The 22,909-nt window shown below is 39.3% G+C and overlaps 1 protein-coding gene and 1 long non-coding RNA gene across 3 annotated transcripts in view; one reads left to right on the forward strand and one right to left on the reverse strand.

Moving 5' to 3' along the window:
- Window positions 1-17,201, reverse strand: part of METTL16 (methyltransferase 16, RNA N6-adenosine) — a 178,668-nt gene extending 161,467 nt beyond the window's left edge. For both annotated transcript variants that reach the window (XM_077165533.1, XM_077165532.1), the window contains exons 1-2: window positions 17,056-17,201; window positions 12,116-12,244 (exon numbers count right to left, since the gene is read on the reverse strand). In XM_077165533.1, coding sequence (XP_077021648.1) covers window positions 12,116-12,243 — 128 coding nt within the window. In that variant the 5' untranslated portion in view covers window position 12,244; window positions 17,056-17,201. The remainder of the gene's footprint in view (window positions 1-12,115; window positions 12,245-17,055) is intronic.
- An 81-nt stretch (window positions 17,202-17,282) lies between these two features.
- On the forward strand, window positions 17,283-20,750 carry LOC143688019 (uncharacterized). Its single transcript, XR_013177784.1, has 3 exons — window positions 17,283-17,327; window positions 19,154-19,304; window positions 20,568-20,750. It is a non-coding gene; the product is annotated as an uncharacterized LOC143688019 (long non-coding RNA).
- The last annotated feature ends 2,159 nt before the right edge of the window (window positions 20,751-22,909 follow it).

Raw genomic sequence — 22,909 nt, forward strand, 5'->3', positions numbered from 1 at the left:
TTCATAGCAGCATTATTCACAAGAGCCAAAAGGTGAAAACATAAATGTCCAATGGATGGATAAACAAAATGTTCCATACAATGCAAAAGTATTCGGCTATAAAAAAGAATGAAGTACTACTATCTGATGCAACTTGGATGAATTTTGAAAATATTATCCCAAGTGAAAAAAGCTAAACAAAAAGTCACATATTATATAATTCCATGTAAATGAGATATCCAGAATATACAACACCGGGCAGGCCACGACGGCTCAGCAGGCAGTTCTCACCTGCCATGCCAGAGACCCGGGTTCAATTCTTGGTGCCAGCACATGCAAAAAAATAAATATATACATATGCCAGCAACAGAATACACAACACCATAAAACAGAAAGAAGATTACTAGTTGCCAGGGACTGGGGGCTGGAGGGAAATGGGGAGCAACAGATTAATGGTTATAAGGTTTCTATGCGGGGTGATGAAAAAGCTCTGGAATTATATAGCGCTGATGGTTGCACAACATTGAATGTACGTAAAATGCCATTGAATAGTACACTTTAAAATGTTTATAGTGGTAAAATTTATGCTATTTGTATGTCACCGCAATAATATAATAATAATAAAAGAACATTCTATCAATTCAAAAAATCTTCAGCAACTCCCATATAAGCAAACAGGAAGGCATGTGATGTCTGGGAGCGCCAGATCACTTACACTAAAGAAAAGTACCTTCCTCCTACATCTATCATTCCCTCGAAGCCAATTATAAATATGCCCATATTGCTCCCAACTTTAAGAAAAAAAGGGAGCATATATGTCTGGTCCAGTATGTCTGTGGTGGCCCGAGGGATTTCCTATCCCAGAACTTACCCTGTGTGAAGAAGGCAGTTCACCGACCTCTCCCACAGCATTCAAAAATACAAGGAAAAATGTCTCCAAATTATGTCAAATACTTTTTAAAAGCTATTTCTATGTTGTTCATCAAAATGCTAAAAGCTGGGGACTTCCAGGAAGATGGCCAACTAGTAGTCCTGCTCCACGGAAAAGTTAGAGAAGGGACAGGAGGGCGACTGAGGAAGCAATACGGGAGTGCGGCTGACCTGGGAGAGCCTTCTGCACCACATGGGGCAGCGCTGGTTGCAGAGGCCAAGGAATTCAGAAGCAGAAAGCTGGAGCCTAGCGTGGAGGCACAGAGCAGCAGAGCCCACAGCAGTGCGCGGACAGGAATACGGGACTAGGAAGTAAGTTAGGCCGCGTTCCTTGGGCATGCTACTCTCACCAGCACAGCCCCATGACCAGCAACTCACTCCGCATCCCACACACCTCAACCCCCTCACCCGCTTCCATTCCCCACACTCCAAGCACTCCCACCCCACCAGTTCCCAGTACATGTACCTGCCCCACACCCCCACCCTAAATGCAGCTCAATCCACCTCTCCTACACCCCTCCCGAGCACTACCTCCCATTCCCTGTTCCCTGCACCTAAAGGTTGCAGGCACTGATCTCCATACCTAGGATACCCCTACCCCCTGCCCATATTGTCGCACAGCCTCACCCGGCCCTCCCTGAGCTCAGTGCATCCATTTACAGCACTCCCAGGTCCACGCATACACACGGACCCCCAATCACATCATTCAGTTCTGGGAACTGCATGTGAAAGCAGTCCTAGAACCGTGCATGTGCACAGCCCTCAGCCTCACTTCCCAGTTCTGAGAAAGTGCTGGCCTGCACAGCCAGGTCACATCTGCCCCCAATCTACGAAGACATAACGCCTACTGCTGCCACAGCTCTACGCATGTGCACAAAGGGCCCCATGCCTTACACCAGTGCACATCAGGGTTACATCCCCCAGACCGGTACATCCACACAGCTACATCCTCCCTGTTTTCTGGGCACCCACATTCACAAGCACCAGCATAACATTCACAACCTGCGGCCATACATGCCCTGAAACAAATCACCATACTGGGTGCTCCACCCTGTGCCCTACTCCCTGCTATACCACCCCACAAACACAAGGCCTTAGACTACTGAAAGAAATCAACTCCTAAAGTAAATCAATTAAGATAGCTACATACGACGAAGACAGCAGAAGATCACTAAGAAGATCACTATGCAGACAGATATAGTCCTGCCTAATGACCAAATTAGAACACCTGAGGAGATGCAGATGTTGGAACAACTAATCAAAAATGCTCACACAACTCTACTTAATAAAAAAAGCTGGAGACTTCCGGAAAAGATGGCGGCTTAGTAAGACGCGCGGGTCTTAGTTCCTCCTCCAGATCAGCAACTAAAGAAACAGAAACAATACGAAACAGCTCCTGGAGCCACGACAGAGACCAAAAAGACAGCGTACCCCATTCTGGAATGGCTGAACGGGCAGGGAGAATCCGCTGTGGTGAGATACCCAAGGGGCACGCGTTTTCCCGGCCGGGGCGGCTAGCAACTGGGGTCCCCTCCACGCACGTGGCTCCCCGGTCTGACTGGGAACGTTGGATAGCGGGGCCCTCCCGCCACGCTTGGCGTCTCGGGCCAGCTGGGCAATTTGGACCAGCACTCCCCCAAGCCGCGGCGACCGGCGACCCCCACTCCATGCGCGGTTTCCCGGGCCGACTGCGAGATTCGGATTGGCAAGTTAAAGGAGCCACAGCATCTTTTACTGTGCTGGTGGGACCCGCAGACAGACGAGCGCCACCTACTGGGCAGGAAAAGAAAAACAGAGCCCAGAGATTTCACAGAAAAACCTTTCAACCAGCCGGGTCCCACATCCAGGGAAATCTGATCAAATGCCCAGACACCAGCAGAAAATAATGGATGACGCTCAGAAAATTGAAGATATGGCCCAGTCAAAGGAACAAACCAATAGTTCAAATGAGATACAGGAGCTGAGACAACTAATGCTGAATATACGAACAGAAAAGGAAAAACTCTTCAAAAACCAAATCAATAAATTGAGGGAGGACATGAAGAAGACATGGGCTGAACAAAAAGAAGAAATAGAAAATCTGAAAAAACAAATCACAGAACTTATGGAAGTGAAGGACAAAGAAGAAAAAATGGAAAAAACAATGGATACCTACAATGGTAGATCTAAAGAGACAGAAGCTACAATTAGTGAACTGGAGGATGGAGCATCTGAATTCCAAAAAGAAACAGAAACTATAGGGAAAAGAATGGAAAAACTTGAGCAGGGGATCAGTGACAATATGAAGCGCACAAATATACGTGTTGTGGGTGTCCCAGAAAGAGAAGAGAAGGGAAAAAGAGGAGAAAAACTAATGGAAGAAATTATCACTGAAAATTTCCCAACTCTTATGAAAGACCTAAATTTACAGATCCAAGAAGTGCAGCGCACCCCAAAGAGAATAGACCCAAATAGGCGTTCTCCAAGACACTTACTAGTTAGAATGTCAGAGGTCAAAGAGAAAGAGAGGATCTTGAAAGCAGCAAGAGAAAAACAATCTGTCACATACAAGGGAAACCCAATAAGACTATGTGTAGATTTCTCAGCAGAAACCACGGAAGCTAGAAGACAGTGGGATGATATATTTAAATTACTAAAAGAGAAAAACTGCCAACCAAGACTTCTATATCCAGCAAAATTGTCCTTCAAAAATGAGGGAGAAATTAAAACATTTATAGACAAAAAGTCACTGAGAGAATTTGTGACCAAGAGACCAGCTCTGCAAGAAATACTAAAGGGAGCACTAGAGTCAGATACGAAAAGTTAGAAGAGAGAGGTATGGAGTAAAGTGTAGAAAGAAGGAAAATCAGATATGATATATATAATACAAAAGCCAGAATGGTAGAGGAAAATATTATCCAAACAGTAATAACACTAAAAGTTAATGGACTGAATTTCCCAATCAAAAGACATAGACTGGCAGAATGGATTACGACCCAGCAATACCACTGCTAGGTATCTACTCAAAAGACTTAAGGGCAAAGACACAGACGGACATTTGCACACCAGTGTTTATAGCAGCATTATCTACAATTGCAAAGAGATGGAAACAGCCAAAATGTCCATCAACAGACAAGTGGCTAAACAAACCGTGGCGTATACCTATGATGGAATATTATGCAGCTTTAAGACAGACTAAACTTATGAAGCATGTAATAACATGGATGGACCTAGAGAACATTATGCTGAGTGAGTCTAGCCAAAAACTAAAGGACAAATACTGTATGGTCCCACTGATGTGAACCGACATTCGAGAATCAGCTTGGAATATATCATTGGTAACAGAGACCAGCAAGAGTTAGAAACAGGGTAAGATAATGGGTAATTGGAGCTGAAGGGATACGGACTGTGCAACAGGACTAGATACAAAAACTCAAAAATGGACAGCACAATAATACCTAAGTGTAATGTAACTATGTTGGAACACTGAATGAAGCTGCACCTAAAATATAGTTTTTTGTTTGTTTGTTTGTTTGTATCTTTTGTTTTTGTTTTTTTCTTTTTCTTTTTTTATATATATATTTTTTAGTAGTATTATTTTAATTCTCTTCTCTATATTAACATTCTATACCTTTTTCTGCTGTTTTGCTAGTTCTTTTCCTAAATCGATGCAAATGTACTAAGAAATGATGATTACACATCTATGTGATGATACTAAGAATTACTGAGTGCATGTGTAGAATGGAATGATTTCTAAATGTTGTGTTAATTTCTTTTCTTTTTTTTGATTAATAAAAAAAAATTAAAAAAAAAAAGCTAGATAGCAAATAACATAAAGGAGATCAGGAAGACAGTAGAAGAGCACAAAGAGGAATTTGAAAGAATAAACAGAAAAATAGCAGATATCACAGAGATTAAAGACTGTTGACCAAATAAAAAACCTACTAGAGGCACACAACACTAGATTTGAAGGGATAGAAGAAAGAATAAGTGATAAAGGACAGGATAACTGACTTCGAAGACTCAAAACTGCAACAGACAAAAAAGATGGAAAAAAGTCAATGGGACCTCAGGGAAATGATAGCCAAAACAAAGCACACAAATATAAGAATCATTGGTGTTCCAGTAGGAAAACAGAAAAGTAAAGGGCTAGGAAGAGTAGCTGAGCATATACTAGGAGAAAACGTCCCAACCCTCATAAAGGACATAAATATATAAAAGAAACCCAACGAACTCTAAACAGGATAAATCCAAATAGGTCTTTTCCAAGTCACATACTAATCAGTCTACCAAATACTGAAGAGAAGCAGAAAATCCTGAAAGCTGCAAGAGAAAAACAATCTACTACATACAAGGAAAGTCAAATAAGACTGAGTTCAAACTACTCGACTAGCACTCTAGAGGTGAGAAGGCAGTGGTATAATATATTCAAGATCCTGAAAGAGAAAGACTTCCAGCCAAGAATTCTCTACCCAGCCAAATTGTACTTTAAAATTGAGAGAGAGATTAAAGCTTTCACAGAAAAAGAAGTCCTGAAAGAATTTGCCAACAAGAGACGGGCCCTACAAGAAATACTAAAAGGAGTTCTGCCAGCTGAAAAAAACAGACAGGAGAGGGAGGTCTGGAGGAGGGTACAGAAGTGAAGAGTACCACTAAGGGTAATTTAAAGAATACAAAGAGAAAGAGGGAAAGGGATATATAGATCTGACAATAAAATAAAAAAGATAAGATGATGGAATCAAGAAACACCTTTTCAGTAATAACTTTGACACAAAAGGACAGATACTATATGATTCCACTTTTATGATCAGCATAAAAGTATAATCAGAGACTTATAATACAGAATACAGGGGACTTCAAGAGATGCACAGAAGCTAGAGATGGGTGAACCGTTAGCTAATGAGGTTGAACTCCAATATAAGGGAATAGATGGGAGCAAAGGTGATTCTCTAGCGGGTCTAGAAGCAATATTACTATATTGAAGATGAACAAGACCGAAAGGGATTGTACAGACCTATGTGTCTCACTGACTCACACCAGAAATATGAATGAGTTCTTGTAAGAATTACTTCAAAGATATGATTCCCGTATAAAGAGTATTTAAGTCAAGGATACAGGGGGAAAACTGCTATTGCATGCTATGAGCTGTGTTCAAAAGGAAACCATCAGCACTACCACAGCAACAGCAGAGGTAAATAATGGGGTGAGGGACAAGAGTTAAGAGGAGGCTTAGATCTCCTATTTGTAAGGGTGTGTTTATTGGCTTTCTGTCTCTTGGGAACAATGAAACTATCTAAAATTGAGAATGTTGATGGACTGTGGACTTTGGGCCCTCTACATGACGCCCGATAAAAGCAGGTGGCTGAAGTAGGATGGTGAACGATGGTGTATACTTATGAATGAAGGCTGTGTTGCTACAAAAAGGAACAATGTCGTGAGGCATGCAACAATGTGAATGAACATGTGAGACATTTGGTGAGACAAAATAAGACAGAAACAAAAAAACAAAAATAAGCATTTTCTTAGAAAATGCTTCTAAGAAAACAGAGGCCTAGATTGTAAGCTTTTAGAGCAGACACATTAATTCCAGAGTGGTGATTATTATTTCTGGATTTTGAGAGGCTGTTTCATGTATATAACCTGATATTTAGAGATAAGAACGAAGTCAAACAGGTTGGGGTTAAAGTAATTCAGAACACAGAGGTAAGGAAGACAGTGTCTATATGTTAGAACCACACATACTCTTTGAGACCAATGGAAAAAACGTTTATTTGATCTGGAACTGAAATTTCCTGCAATGCATAATCTAATTCAACCTATCTGTATAGCTCATTTGAACAACTGAAACACTGAGAGCACAGAGTGAGAAAGAGGTTCTTTAATCCTGTATAGATTATTGTAATGCCTGGAAACATCCTAGAGTATATTAACCAAATAATCAAAAAGTATTGGCAAAGTCCCCTGAGGAAGGGGAAAAAGACTATGGAACTATTAAACCTCACCATCAGGGAATGTCGATACTGTGTCAAACTTCAGGGACACTGAAATCAATAGGCCATGCCCTCGATCATGAGGCTTAATCTTGTGAAGCTTATGTAAGTAGCAGAGAAGCTTAGACTACCTATAGACATGCCTAAGAGTTACTTCTGGAGGACCTCTGTTGTTGCTCAGATGTGGCCTCAGCCTCTCTAAGCCTAACTCTGCAAGTGAAATCATCGCCCTCCCCACCTACATGGGACATGACATCCAGGGGTGAAAGTCTCCCTGGTGACGTGGGAGATGACTCCCAGGGATGAATCCAGACCTGGCACTGTGGGATCAACAATTCCATCCTGATCAAAAGGGGGAAAAGAAGTGTAATTAATAAAGTATCAGCAGCAGAGGGAGTTCAAATAGAGTTGAGAGGCTCCTCTGGAGGTGGCTCCTATGCAAGCTTCAGGTAGATCTTGCTACCTATCATCATCCGTCAACATTTTTTTGCAGGTATATCTCCAAAGGTGTATCTGGGCTGCATCTCCAAAGACCAGCCCAGGTCTTTGGAGATGCAGAAAGGAATCACCCTGGGGAAAGTTGTTGAAACCCCCAACCAGGACCATTCCAGCCAATCCTAAACAACACCTAGGGCAATTTATAAGATTCCACAAGGGTTTCGGGCACTAGAGTAACTTTCTAGAAACCTACAACCTCCAGTGGGTCCCTGGTCGAGATAAGTCCTGAAACCTAGCCCAGCCTCTCCAGAACATCAGATAGTTCCACCTCCCTACCCCATATTACTGTCAGACCCTTTCAATATCAAAAATTTAGAACTGCCATAGCCCAAACAACCCCAATGAGAGGTATGGAAAGATCAAAATTGATGGTAGAATTATATAGAGAAGATAGGACTTAACAAATGAATCTCAATGCTGAATCATTAAATTGATATCTCTTTTACTCTCCAATATTTTAGAGCAGCTAGAAGTAAAAACCTAAAATTGTGAAAGTGTAACATAGAAATATGTTCTACAACTAATTGTAGTGCTGTGCTTGGAAATTCATAGTTTTTTTTTGTTTATATATATTATTGTTCACAAAAAAAGAAGGAAAAAAAGTCGATCGTGATGATAAAATAATATTTAAGCCCTCTAGCTTCCTATATTTTGGAGTAGCTAGAAGGAAAAATACGAAAGGATCGTATGGTAGCCCATGACAAACTCTGGGATCTATCCTGTAACCACTTTTTGAAGAGTGCTTTGAAAACTACTGCTTTTTTATTTCTTTGCTTTGTATATATGTTATACTATACAAAAAAAAGAAAAGAAAATGAAGTGCTAAAAGTCTTCATTTTTAAAAAATCTTTATTGAGAATTGTTTCTTTCATCAATATAAACTAACTCTCTTCCCAATTTGCTGCTTTGTTGCCTTCTATTCTATTTTAACTTATATTAGTATTATGACTGATTTTAGGGGCCCCTAATTTGCTTGATATATTTTTGCCCATTCCTTTATTTTTTATTTTTCTGCCATTTTATGTATGCCACTTATAAATGGCATTAGTTGTATATTTTTTAATTTATATTATAATTAATAATATAACATATACACAAAGCAAAAAAAGAAAAAAACAATAGTTTTCAAAGCACTCTTCAACAGGTAGTTACAGGACAGATTCCAAAGTTCGTCAAGGGCTACCACATTATCATCTCAGATTTCTCCTTCTAGCTGTTCTAGAACATTGGAGGCTACAAAGAATCATTTTTATTTTATCATCACAATCTTTTTTCTTTTTTTGTGAAAAATAACACATATACAAAAAAGCAATAAATGTCAAAGCACAGCACAACAATTAGTTGTAGAACAGATTTCAGAGTTTAGTATGGGTTATAAAATCTAAAATTGTGGAATTGTAACTGTGGTAGTTAGATTCAGGTGTCAACTTGGTCAGGTGAGATGCCTAGTTCTATTGTTGCGGACATGAGCCAATGGTATGTGAATCTCATCTGCTGCTGATTACATCTGCAGTCGGCTAGGCTAAGAGGCATGTGTGTTGCAATGAATGATGTCTGACTTAACTGGCTGGTGCTTAAATGAGAGAACTCAACGTAGCATAGCCAAAGCAGCTCAGCCCAGGTCTTTGGAGATGCAGAAAGGAATCACCCTGGGGAAAGTTGTTGAAACCCAGAGGCCTGGAGAGAAGGCCAGCAGAGATCACCCTGTGCCTTCCCGCCTAAGAAAGAACCTCAGTTGAAAGTTATCTGCTTTTCCTCTGAAGAACTATACATTTTGAACTAAATAAATCCCGTATTAATGAAAGCCAATCCATCCCTGGTGTGTTGCATTCTGGCAGCTTTGGTAGATTAGAACAGTAACCCATATCAAACTCTGGCATTAGAAAGATTTTACAGAAGAATTATTCTGAGGCATTCATCAGATATTTACTCAATGTCCATTACTTGCCAGGCACCTTCAATTCATTTGGATATGCTTGTGAAAATTTTGTTTGGTCTGCTCCAGAGTGATTTATTTTTTAAAAAACATCAAACTGTTCAAGTCACTAATCAACTTAAAATCCTCCTCTGGTTCCTGACAGTCTGAGGAATCAAGTTCATTCTTTTTTTTTTTATTCTTTGCTTTAATCAGTGTTCTCTTCTATAAGAAAAATAACTAGCTTCCCACTGTTGTTTGTTAAATCCATTCTAATTTACATGCTATGGAAGGCTCTTTGTGATCAGTTGTTGGTTTTCCTTTCAAACTCATCTTTAATTCTTCAACCTGCTATCATACGTCCACTTTAGCCCACCTACATGGAGTTCACAATATCTGCTCTCCATACTAAGAATTCTTTCACCTTTTGATTTCAACCTTCAGTATTTAGCTTAAAGACCTAGGCCCTTCACCAGCACCATCCCACCATCACTGCTTCATGTATCTCTCTTAAGACTTGTATTTTCAACTGCCTACTAAATACCCTCCCCTTGGATATTCCATGACTTCTCAAATTCAATATGCCCCAAATGAAAACATTCTCTGCCCCAAACCTGCTCACCCTTCTTACCATCTATCCTCTTGCCTAATTTGGAACCCTAAGAGACATACTTGTTTTCTGTTCTCCTTAACTTCCACTAAGCCTTGTTAATTCTCTCATAAATTTCTCTCAAATTCATCCAGTGTTCTCTATCCTTACTATCCGTATCTACTTAAGCCATCAACGTATCCAACCTGAATTACTGAAACCATGTGCTACCTACCTTCTATACCTCCAGTCTTCTATACCTCCTGTAATCCATTCTCCACACAGCTCCTACAATAGATCTGTCTAAAACACAATTTCGAACATGTTATTCCACTGCTTTAAAACTTTAGGGGATAAGGATGGAGTGGGTAGCTTTTAGCACAAGAGCCCTTCTCCCCATGTCCTTATGATAAATTCTGAATTCCTGAAAGGACCTTATCAAGTAGCAAGCCTAATCCTCCTCAATCTCATCTCCTATCATTTGTTCACCACATGGAGGCATGCTCAACTTTTTCAGTTCCCCTACTATTCAGTGTTCTCTGTATATGCTGCTCCATCTGCTTGGAGCATTCCTCTTTTTCCTGGGCTAACTGCTATTCAATGTTTAGAACACAACCAAGATCACTTCTACTTCAGATCATTCTCTAAATCCCAAAGTCAGATCATTCTCCCTTTTATATGAGCCCACTGAGCACACACAGATTCTGGGACACTGAATAGTGAACCGCTTGCTTACTGTCTATTTCTCCAACTAGTGTATAAATTTCAAATATGGCAGCAAGTATTTTTTTCTTGTTTATTATGGCTTTCCTAGAACCTAGCATAAACTGGTAAATCAATAGATATGTTAAATAGCTCATTAAGTACAATGGTAGGTGTAGTAGAAGAAATAAAGAATAACAAAACTGTATACACTTTAAAGCTATTAGGATAAATAATCACCCACTTGCATAACTATGGAACAAAGATTTAAGAACAATGATATGGATGTTTTAAACAAAGAAAAATACCAATTCAATCTCTTGAAGGGGATCATCAAAGATGATTCTTTAGGGTATACAAAGAAACTATTAAAACTCCTATTTAAATACTTTTTTTCCATTTTTATTTTGCGGTATGTTTTCTAATGTACTTAAGTAATACAAGCACTCCTATTTAGAGGGTGTTCAACTTGTTTTACTGAGCAGAGTAGATAATCAAAAAAAGCTTAAAAACCACAGTTTTAGGACACTTGATCTTAACTCTTATTGGGGGAGAAGTTGGTGGGTCACAGATCCCTTTGGGAATCTGATGAAAACTCAAGACTAAATCCCAGAAAAATGAATGTTATATTTACATTATATATTATACATTATAATGTAAACATAACATACATATACATAAATATATATATATATTTTTTAACTGTTTTATGTGATTTCAAGAGCATTGAAGCCCAGTTAAGAAAGACTACCCTAGCAGAAAAAGCCCTAAGGAGACTGCTAGGAGGAAGGAAAAAACAGTTGGCAAAATGTCTAAAGCCTCAAAATCCTATTCCATATCTTTCTTCCTCTCCTCAAACCCTGGTCCTCCTCCCCACAGCTGAATCACGAAAACTATCCCTTGGGAGTTCTGCAATTTCCAATCCCCTCTGTAACACCCACAGAGTTTAGAAATGGTTTATTCTCCCGGGTATAACACACATTTCATTCCCATGCCATTATCACAATTTTTGCCATTTCCTGAAGTAAATGTACTACTATTTTCTTAATTTTTAAAAATCAGCTTTATAAACTTAAATTTATTAGCATATTAAGTAATGGTATCTGTGAAAACACAATTTTGACATCCTGGTGATATCTTACTTAATTCTCATCAAAATAAGCACACACTTACCAAAATGACTTTAGATCTTCACTGACCACCAAGTTTCAGACTATGCAGAGCACAAACCTAAAATCTCTTCAGTTAATGTGGAACCTCTGCCAGGTAGGCAACAACTTAGACATCAAGAGAATTTGTTTTAAAGCCAGAAGGAAATATAAGAGCACTTGGTCAAATCTCCTCATTTTATAGATTAAAAAGCTGAGAACCAGAGAGGGTAGTAATTTGCCTGAGGTCAAACAGTAAATTTAATGAAATGCCTAGGACCAGCATTCAGGGCTACTATCAATCCAGCACAATTCTCACTACACTGTGTTTGTTCAGATTAACGCTAGAATGATATGTATCAAGTATTCTTTTTCTCTTACCTACCTCACTCTTCCATTCAGATTTATCTGAACATGCTGCTTAAAGTCTGGATATTTGGATGCCAGATATGCAAAGTCAGGAGGTCTGTCCTTGTATCTGTTTCTTGCATGCATAGACTTACTCAGAGCCATCCTTAAGAAAACAAAAGGAAGAAGAAATCAACATATTTAGTCAAAAATAATTAATGGGGATATAACATACATGAACTTTTGCATTATCCTCCAACTCTTCCAATTCCCACAGGCCTTAGAGAAGATGTTCTCCTATTAGTAGAACAGTAAATCTTAGTTCAAGGAAAATAGCAGTGTTGTCAGAGCTATGCCTAGTAAGATAAACAAAAGTTTACCTTAAACCATCAGAAGTTATGCCCAGGAGAAAAACATAAAATGTTGTAGATGCTTGATAGGTCAATTTGTAATCCTTAACTTGAATGCATACACAGCCTGCCACACTGCTCCAGTGCCTAAACCCCACCTCCCAGATTTAAAATATAGCCCTGTCCTCAGGTCAGTGCAGACCATCATAGCAAGGACTCACTGCCTCTCCTCATGCCAACAAGGAAAAGACCCCATGTAAGCCCCAATAAATGCTCTATCTTGCTTGCCAAGCTGGGCTTGCCCAAGTCATTCTTTGGTCAATCATACCCCTCTTGCAGGTCAGTGGAGGGCTACCTTCTTATACTGTCCCTCACATTACACAGAACAGGGAAAAAGCCAAGGATGCCAAGACAATAGTTTTCAGCCAATACATCTTTGCCAATCAATGAGAAAAAAAACAAAAGATAAATCATTTTGTTTTAAATCATGGCAAGAAAAATTGAAAGCTATTTCTTCTTTAATAGTGTCAAAGTAACAAAATGTAGTACCATCTACAGCCAAGTACATTCTAGTTAGAAGTCAATTTTTACAATGAACTTGCAAGGACTGAGTATCTGGTAGTACACCATAAAGTCACTAGAATTTGAAAAAATATTTGTTATTCCAGTTTCTTTTATGAATTTCAGTCTCATCATTTCTCAGTATCTAAAACCAAACCAAACATATTTTTTATTTCTTCCAAATTACAAAGATGAGAAAGTTAATATATGTACAGCAAAATAAAAAAACTAGGAGAAAAGTCACTGCTTGTGGTTTAGTAAATATCTCTAGGTATATGAAATTTTAGAATATTCAGTGTATATCCCTGGGTGGCAATTTTTATTTTCTTCAGACCTTTCTGTATCTTCCAAGCTTCTTCTAAAATAACATTTATTTATATTAACTATACAACCCAGAAACCTAGGAGTCACCTGGTAGCTCTCTTTCCCTCTACCCAAGAAATCACCAGTGCTATGAGTTTTACCTGCTAAACACCTCTCAAATCCACCTATTTTGCTCTATCTCCACCACCATCATCCTAGAAAAAGCTACCTAGGCTGTTCTGTTCAAACAGAGAAGAGCCTCTTAATTGGTTTCCCTGCATCCATCCTTGTTTTCTCCATTCCTTTTTGCACTATGCAGAGTACATTTCTGAAAACAAATCTATTGTGTCCTTCTCCTATGTCCACTGCTCAAAACCTTAATCTTGGGATTAAAAAAAAATCATTAATCTAGCATACATATAAGGCTTGCCTGGCCCAGCCCTATCTATCTTTTCACTTCCAGCTTAAACCACACACTCCCTTGCTCTTCCTTCCTTTTTTGGCCACATTTCTTTCTGTCCCTCCACTCTTGCCACTGGGACTTTCCATAGGTTACTTCTTTTGTCTATAATGTCATTTCCTCTCCCTTCGCATCTGGTGAATCTCTACACATCTTTCCAATCAAAGTTCAAGCATTCTTCAGGAGGGTCTTGCTTTCTCTGCTCTTCCTAGTTAAGCCTCACACCCCTATTAGAAACTCTCAGCGCAACAAGCACCTCTCCTTCACAGTCTTTGTTGAGATGTTATTTTACATAAGTCTGTCAACACTCGTTTCAGATTTTTTTAGACAGCTTTCTACACTGAAAATATAACAACCAATTTCAAAAAACAATTTGTCTTTATTCCAGATCTTTCCTCTCAGCAACAGATCATATATCCAACTGCATACCACAGTTCTCATATTGAATGGCTCAAAAGTAAAATCATTTCCACCCACTCCAATCTGGTCCTCTTCTAATCTTCCCTATTCCACTGACGGACACCGCCATCTCTGTAAGTGCACAAGCCAGAAACCGTTAGCATCTTCTACTCTGCCTCCCCCAGTCCAAAAACACATACTGTGTCCTGAACATTTTACGTTTTCCAATTATTTCTTCACCCTACCCACTTTTCACCATTCACAATCCCACCTCTGTAGCTCAGATCAGTGTCATCTCTTTCTTCAATTCTTCAATTATAATAGCCTCTAACCTGTCTCTCTGTAACTATTCTTGCCCTTCTGGAATCCACTTTCTGCCCAGCAGACAAATCTTTTCTATCTCTATCTTTCTGTCTTGCTCTCTCTCAATGCAAATCTCAATATTTCCTTGCTAAATTCCTTCAGTGGCTTCCCAATACCAGTAAGCTGAAATCCAAAATCATTAACAAGGAATGCATGATTCAAGCCTTGCCTACCCCTCCTACTTTTTGTTGCCACTTTCCTCTTCCCACACTATGCTCCAGACATACTAGTCTTTGATTTTCTCTGCTGCATCATGCTCCATCCCACTATCTGCTATTCTTACTTCCTGATTCTCCTCAATCTTCAACCATATCCTTTCACCTCTTCAAGGCCCACTAGTGCTTCAAATCCCACTCTAAACATCATTTTCTCAGGCAGGCTTTCTCTGACACCACAGATCCAATCAGGCAACCATTCCATATGCTTTTTTTTCTTTTTTTTGTATGCTGTATGACGGGGTGACATTTCATTCTTTTTCCATGTGAGTATCCCATTATTGCAACACCACTTGTTGAATTTTAGTTTGTTTGGTTTTTTGTTTGCTTGTTTGTATTTTGGGGAACCCGGGTTTGCATGGCAGGCAAGAATTCTACCAGTGAACTACTACCCTCACTCCCCCTCCATATGTTTTTTTGTTTTTTTGTTTTGCATGGGCAGGTACCGGGAATCAAACCCAGGTCTCCAGCATGCTAGGCGAGAACTCGGCCTGCTGAGCCACCGTGGCCTGCCCCTCCATATGCTTTTAAAGCAACTTGGACTCTTACCTCAGAGTTCACATCATGTGTGTGATTAGTTTACATTTGTCTCACTCTCCTTCCTGCCCTCCTCTCGCTCTCTCTCTCACACACACACCCCAGGCTGTAGCCAAGTCTATCTTATTCTTCACTGTATTCTCAGCAACTGACATACACTAAGTATTTGTTGAGTGAATGAATGAAACAATTCAGAATTGGGGGGATTTAGCAGTCACTTGGAAGTTTTCCAGCACATGAAGTTACCACCTTTTTTACTTCACACTATCACCAAAATGACACTCACTATATACCAGCTTTAATTTCCTAACACTGACATACCTTCTACAGGCAATTAGGTGACAGGGGAGCATAAAATTGGAATAGGTCTCAAATCCCAAGAAAATGCTGAAAAGGAAAATGCCTTCATTTTATGTGAGTTTTGGTAAGCAACAAAACAAAAAAGAAAGGTGCTCTAACACAAATTACAAAAGAAATGGAATATTAAGGTTCTACAACATATTAAGAAAGATTCTAAAGACTACATAGGTGTCATGAGGACACACAAAACCTAACACTGGGAACATACATGAAACAAATTAAACTACAGTTAAGACAAAATCAGTTCATTTTCTATATTACTCAATCTTTCTGGTCAGAAGAACAGATGCAGAAAGAGTCATTAAAGCAATTCCTTTGCTAACCAAAGACCTAATACAGGTAATAGATACTAAGCTAAATACACCAAATCCTTCAGTTAAACTGCAGAATCAACTCTCATCTGGTATCAGTATTGCATTTCCCTCTTCTCTCTGACCTAATCTCCTCTTTTTTCTCTTCCTGGCTCTTTCTGCTCTAGTTACACCAGCCTCCCATTGCTGTTTCTCAATCTGGCACACTCCTGCCTCAGTGCTTCTGCATTTTAACGTTTCTTCTGCATGGAATGCTCTTCCTCCACAAATATACAGGTGATGCTCTCACACCTTCTTCAGGTCTTCTATCAAATGTCACCCTTTCAGTGAAGCCTTTTCTGGTTATCCTGTTCAAAAAGCACTCCATATCTCCTTTCCCTGCTACAGTCTTTTATAAAGAACTTACCCATCTGACGTTTCATATATTTTACTTGCACGATAGAACTCTTTTCATCGTACTTGCCACGGAAACATAGCACCCTAATTCTGGGTAGGCAGTTCCCATCTTAAGTCTCAAAAAAGACAGCCCGTGGGCTGGAGTGTCTTCTTCCGGGTTGACTGAGTCAGTCCAGAAAAACAGTATAATGGTCTACTATTCTTTGCTTCTACTTTTCTTTACTCTTTCTCAGATCCCTGCTTTTTTTTTTCCTTGCCTCACTCTTGGCCCTCTTCAACTATCATGTCCCTTAAATTCTCCTTTCAGAACCTCAACTATCTTCTGCACCAATCGTCCCGTCTCAACTCCCACACTGGTTTTCTCTCCTTCCATAAATCCGACTTTTTCCGCTACTATCGCCACTCTCAGTTCTCCATCTCTTTCACTCCTTCTAAGCCTTCATCTTCCCCACTCAACTGTCTTCCACCTTAGTTTCGGATTTCTCTAAACCTTATCTCCTCGGCCCAGCGGTCTTTCCCTCTTCAATTCCAGTATCTATTTTTTTTTTCGCCAACTCCTCCCCCCACCCATCCTCCGAGCGTACACATGTTCCCCCATGAGGTCGTCCCCTGTACACCCCCAAGTTAGCACCTCACGGGCCCAAGAACCTGAGAATGAGGAATCCATTGTGACCTGGGGGTGAGTAAAGTCGCAACACGCGTCAGAGATGTTAAGGACCTACCTCCGAAGCAGAAGGTCCTGCCAGACCACCTGTTTGGACAGGGCCTGTACAAACTCAAAAGTCAAGCTACCCGCTACGCGAAGCTCCTAGAAACGCAGATGTTACGCTCCCAGTGCGCCGCCATCTTGTCCCACCATTTAGCCTCGTGATTGGAGGAATTACTCTCGTGAGACTGTAGGCAGATCCTGAAAAAAAGAAGAAACTGTCGCGAGATCTGGAGCTTGCAGCTCCTGACAAGGGAGGAGTCGTGGTAGCAAACGGAGGCTATTGTGGTAGGGGCTGAGATGTGGCTTGAGGGGGACCTGGTTTAAAATCCGCTAGGGAATTTCTTTTTCAAAATGTAGATTTCTGGACTCAGTCCAGACCTACTAAATCATATTCTCTGGATATTGGGCGTGGAATTCGAGGGTAAAGGCTGGAGTGTTTGGGATTAGATGGTGGGCAGTTAGTGTTGATTAAGCAGCAAGTCTTTTTTTTCTCTGGCGAGTCTCATTTATTTACCTCAGAATCTGTACGGTAGAGGAGTCTAAGTTACTCAAGACCTTACAGCCAAATGACATCTAATACATGCTCTGAGCTAAAAGTTCGTTAACGCATTTCATTTTTCTTTTCAACTTGGTTATACTCATTTGTATTCCCTTGTAATCAGGGTGAGCAGTAGTAGCGCCATTTTACAATTAAGATAGAATGATATTCAAAAGGCATACAGTTAGTAAACGAGCTAGCGCTAAATTCTGAGCCTCTGGATCTTACCTACTATCTCTTTTCATTTAAAAAACTTGCTGCTGCCCCTCTCTCTAAGCCAACTCTACAAATAAATTGACCCCTATGTGAGATATTACTCCCAGGGGTGTAAATCTCCCTGTCAATGTGGGCCGTGATTCCCAGGGATGGGCCTGGTCCTAGCATCGTGGGATCAAGAAAGCCGTTTTGAAAAGGGGAAAAGAAATGAAACGAAATAAAGTTTTAGTGGCCAAGAGATTTCCTAGGGTGGAGAAGTCATTCTGGAGTTTATTGCAAATTGCCCCAGAATGCCATGCCCTAAGCAATAGTAGTCTAAAAAACCCTCAAGAATACCCTGGACTCTAAGGCTTTATAAAAGTTTCTCTTAGTAAGTTTATTTATTTATTTTTTTAGAAACTTGAGGCCTCCAGATTATTCCTATGCCAGATAAACCCTGAAATCCAGAGGTGCCACTTTATGCCATAAGGTCAATACCCCTTTCCATCATGAAGAAGTTAAAATGGTCGTTGACCAGATATCCTAGAAAACTGAGAGAATGATAAAAGGAGAAGGAGGGAAGTGTGCACGGGTGGTTCCGTGGTAGAATACTCACCTTCCATGCGGGAGACCAGGGTTCGATTCCCAGACCATGCACACACATACCCCACCCCACCCCCAAAAAAGTCAGGGTTTGTAAAGAAAGAGGAGATGTAACTGAGAAATTAGAATTTAACACATGATTATGACTACTGACTCATTATATAGGTATTTCTTTTTGATTTCTAGTATATTAGGATAGCTAGAAGGAAGTGCCTGAAATTGAACTGTAATCCATAATGATTCTATAACTATATAACTTTTAATGTGTGACCATGTGATTGTAAAAACCTTGTGACTGATACTCCGTTTATCCAGTGAATGGGTAGATAAGTAATAAAAGACAAATAATAATAATAATGCCAATAATAGGGAAGATAAAGACTATGAGATTTTGGGGTTTTCTTTTTTCTTTTCATTTTTGGAGTAATGAAATTGTTCTAATATTGATTGTGTTGATATATGTACTATATGAAGATAGACTGAGCTATTGATTGTATACTTTTGGATGGATTATATAATGGGTGAACAGATCTCAAAAAATTGCATTAAAAAAAAAAAGCTTGCCTCCTGGCAATTAACATGAACAGTTAAACAAACTATTGCCATAAGTTTGAGGGATAGCAGGGAGTGAGGAATGGAGAGTTACGCTTTATGCAGAATTGAGTGTGCCAGTCTTCAAGGAAAGTTGAAGTGTTTTCATTGTCTGTTTGGGGGGTTAATAACAAATACCCCAAAATGTATGGCTTAAAACAGCAACCATCTTTTCTGTACACAGTTCTGCAATTTGGGTTCGGATTAGCTCTACTGTTCCTCTGCTGACCTTGCCAGTGGCCATTTGTGTGGCTGCATTGAGCTTGCGAATCAGCTGTATTCTGGGTTGGATGGGCCTCTTTCTCCTTGTATTCTCAGATCCTCTCCTTCTCCATGTAAGTGATATCTCTCCAGCAAAGTAGCCAGACTTCTTACTTGGTGGCTCAGGGCTCCAAAAAAGGCTCAAAAAAAGTGGAAGCTGGCAGATATTCTTAAGACTTAGACCCAGAACTGCCACAGCATCACTTCTACCATATTCTGTTGGTTGGTGCAAATCACAGGACCAGCCTGGATTCAAGGGAAGGGGACATGCCTGGGTGTCAATACCAAAAGGCAAGATTCATTGGGGCCACCAATGTAAGAAGTTACCAAAGAAAATTTTCTGTCTTTAGATGGTAGCAACTTTGGTTTTAGTTATTTTTACCATTATTTAACATATATTACTGGAAAGGTGAAAGAGAAAATGGTCCTGGAGATATGACAGATGGGGTTCAAAGTGGATTGTACTTAAGATGCTGGTGAATTTCTCTGAAGGCTCCAAACAGATCCAGCTCCACTGTGGGTTGAACTGGAGCTATCCTAGCCCTATAACCAGGCAACTTGGGCTTTAATCCTGGCCCCACCTCTAGTACTAACCCTGTGATTAATTAAACTCTTCAAGCTTCAGTTTGTTCAATATTGCAAAACAGGGAAATTCATAGCATTGTCATGAGAATTAAATCGGATAATACATGTAAAGCACTTAGCATAGCATCTGGCACATATTAAGTTCTAATATTAATATTATTCCTTAAAACTTTTCTGATCAGTTTCCATTTTCTAAAAATTCATAAAGATAAAACGTTCATTATAAACCATTTATAAAAAAAAATTTCACACAAAAAGATATGAAAAAGAGGGGGTGCGAGGATAGTTCAGTGTTAGAATTCTCACCTGCCATGCAGGAGACCCTGGTTCAATTCCCAGCCTATGCACTTCCTCCCCGAAAAAAAAAAAGATATTAAAAAGAAAGCAAAGTAATTGAACACCATAGTACATGGAACCTTGAGTAGAGCATGAGATTTTATAGGTTTGTCCACAGTGATGCCCCAATAAATCCCAGAGTGATTTGAACAGTGAATAAAAATATTTGCAGAGTCCCCTTGAGGGAATGGTGAGAAAGGGGGGAAATCCAACTTCCCCAAGTGAAGAATTCTTCATATTCTCACAAGTAGTGGGAACAACCAAAGCAATAGGCAGAGCCCCCAATCTTGGATCTTGGGGTTTGTACGTATGAAACTTAACCCGGCAAAGGATAGGCTAAGCCTACTTAAAATTGGACCTAAGAGTCACCCTCAGAGAACCTCTTTTGTTGCTCACATGTGGCCTCTCTCATTCAGCCAACTTGACAAGCAAACTCACTGCCCTCCCCTCTACGTGGGACATGAGTCCCAAGGGTGTGGATCTTCCTGGCAACGTGGGACAGAGATCCTAGACCTAGCTGGGACTCAGCATCAAGGAATTGAGAAAATCTTCTTGACCAAAAGGGGAAGAGCGAAATGAGACAAAATAAATTGTCAATGGCTGAGAGATTCCAAACAGAGTCAGAGAGGTTATTCTGGAGTTTATTCTTACACATTATATACATATCATCTTTTTAGTTAAGGTGTAATAGAGAGGCTGGAGGGAACTGCCTGAAAATGTAGAGCTGTGTTCCAGTAGCCGAGCTTCTTCTTTTTTTTTTTTTTAATTTAAAAAATTTTTTTTTATTCAACATAACATGCAAACACCAACATTCCTACCATATGAGCATTCCATTCTTGACATGTAATCAGTAACTCACAATATCATCACATAATTATATATTCATCATCATAATCATTTCTTAGAACATTTGTATCAATTCAGAAAAAGAAATAAAAAGAAAACAGAAAAAAATTCATACACACCATACCCCTTACCCCTCCCTTTCATTGGTCACTAGCATTTCAATCTACTAAATTTATTTTAACATTTGTTCCCCTATTATTTATTTATTTTTAATCCATATGATTTACTCATCTGTCGATAAGGTAGATAAAAGGAGCATCAGACACAAGATTTTCCCAGTCACACAGTCACATTGCGAAAGCTGTATCATTATACAATCATCTTCAAGAGACATGACTAAAATAAATAAATAATAGGGGGAGCAAATGTTAAAATAAATTTATTAGGTTGAAATGCTAGTGATCAATGAAAGGGAGGGGTAAGGGGTATGGTATGTATGAATTTTTTTCTGTTTTTCTTTTTATTTCTTTTTCTGAATTCATACAAATATTCTAAGCAATATCATGATGATAAATATACAGCTATGTGATGATATTGTGAGTTATTATATATCAAGAATGGAATGATCATATGGTAAGAATGTTCGTGTTTGTAAATTATGTTTAATAAATAAATAATAATAAAAAATAAAGAAAAGAAAGCAAAGCTTATCTAAAATCTCATCACCCAGAGCCAACCACTATCAAATTTTGATAACCTTACTTCTAGATCTCTGTGAGTATGTGCTCATAAAGATGATAACTATATACTATTTATATGGATACTATATATTATACATATTTTTGAAAATTGTAAGTCTTGGAGATTCTCTAACTTCAATTAATATTGTTCTATATAATCCTTTGTGATGGGTACATAATATTCCCATCCGTGGTTGTGCCAAAGTAGTTCACAAAATTGTGAAACTGTAACCCGTGTCAAAGTCTGAAATATGTCCTACAACTAAATGTGGTGCTGTGCTTTGAAGTTTACAGCTTTTTTGTATATATGTTATTTTTCGCAAAAAGAAAGAAGGAAAAAAAGTCAATTGTGATGATAAAAATTATTTAAGCATCTAGCCTCCTATATTCTGGAACAGATAGAAGGAAAAATGTGAGAGGATCATATGGTGGCCGATGACAAACTTTGGGATCTGTCCTGTAACCACTTGTTCAAGAGTACTTTGAAAACTATTGCTTTTTTATTTCTTTGCTTTGTATGTATGTTCCCCTATGGATAGCATGAGGTTGTTTCTAATATAACTGATATGGACTGTTTCCAGACTTAGGATATAATGATAAATATATCTCCTTAATTTTTTAAAAATAAAATAGAAATTGTCTGGCATCTCCACAAAATAGATTAACAAGATAGTCATCTCCTTCTTTGGGCTTCTTTTCCTGATTTGCCCTCAAATCCTGCAAGGATTTAATCTAATCACAGAGGTCTGTCCAACTTCCACACCCAAGCAAGAACAGAATGATGTCCCATTAGTCAATTACATCCTTTGCTCCTTGCTGCCACGTGGGTTGTAGTAGGAAACTGATTCTGCATTCTCAACAGTTAATACTGATTTATTCTGAAATGTTATATAGCTGGTGCCAGAGCTGCTGTTAGCATTGGCCACCTACTAAACTGAAATCATCCCTTGGGGTATCAACGTGGACTCCCAGTTTACTGAAGTTAATTATTTCAAGGACCATGCTGCTCTTCTCTGCCACTGTGCTTTGGCCAGGGCCAGCCAGTCAATAACTATAGGTCTCTAATTTCACATCTCAGGGATCAGTGGTTAGATATCAATTCTTTCTTTCTTTTTTTTTTTTTTTAGCCCAGTAGACTCTGTACCTCTTGTGTAAATGTATCCATATCCTTTTTAGGTACCAAGTTAGCATGTCAGAGATCTAACCATCACTTTCAGTCCCAGAATAATGAC

Source organism: Tamandua tetradactyla, chromosome 6 (assembly GCF_023851605.1).
Source record: "Tamandua tetradactyla isolate mTamTet1 chromosome 6, mTamTet1.pri, whole genome shotgun sequence".
Classification (NCBI taxonomy): domain Eukaryota; kingdom Metazoa; phylum Chordata; class Mammalia; order Pilosa; family Myrmecophagidae; genus Tamandua; species Tamandua tetradactyla.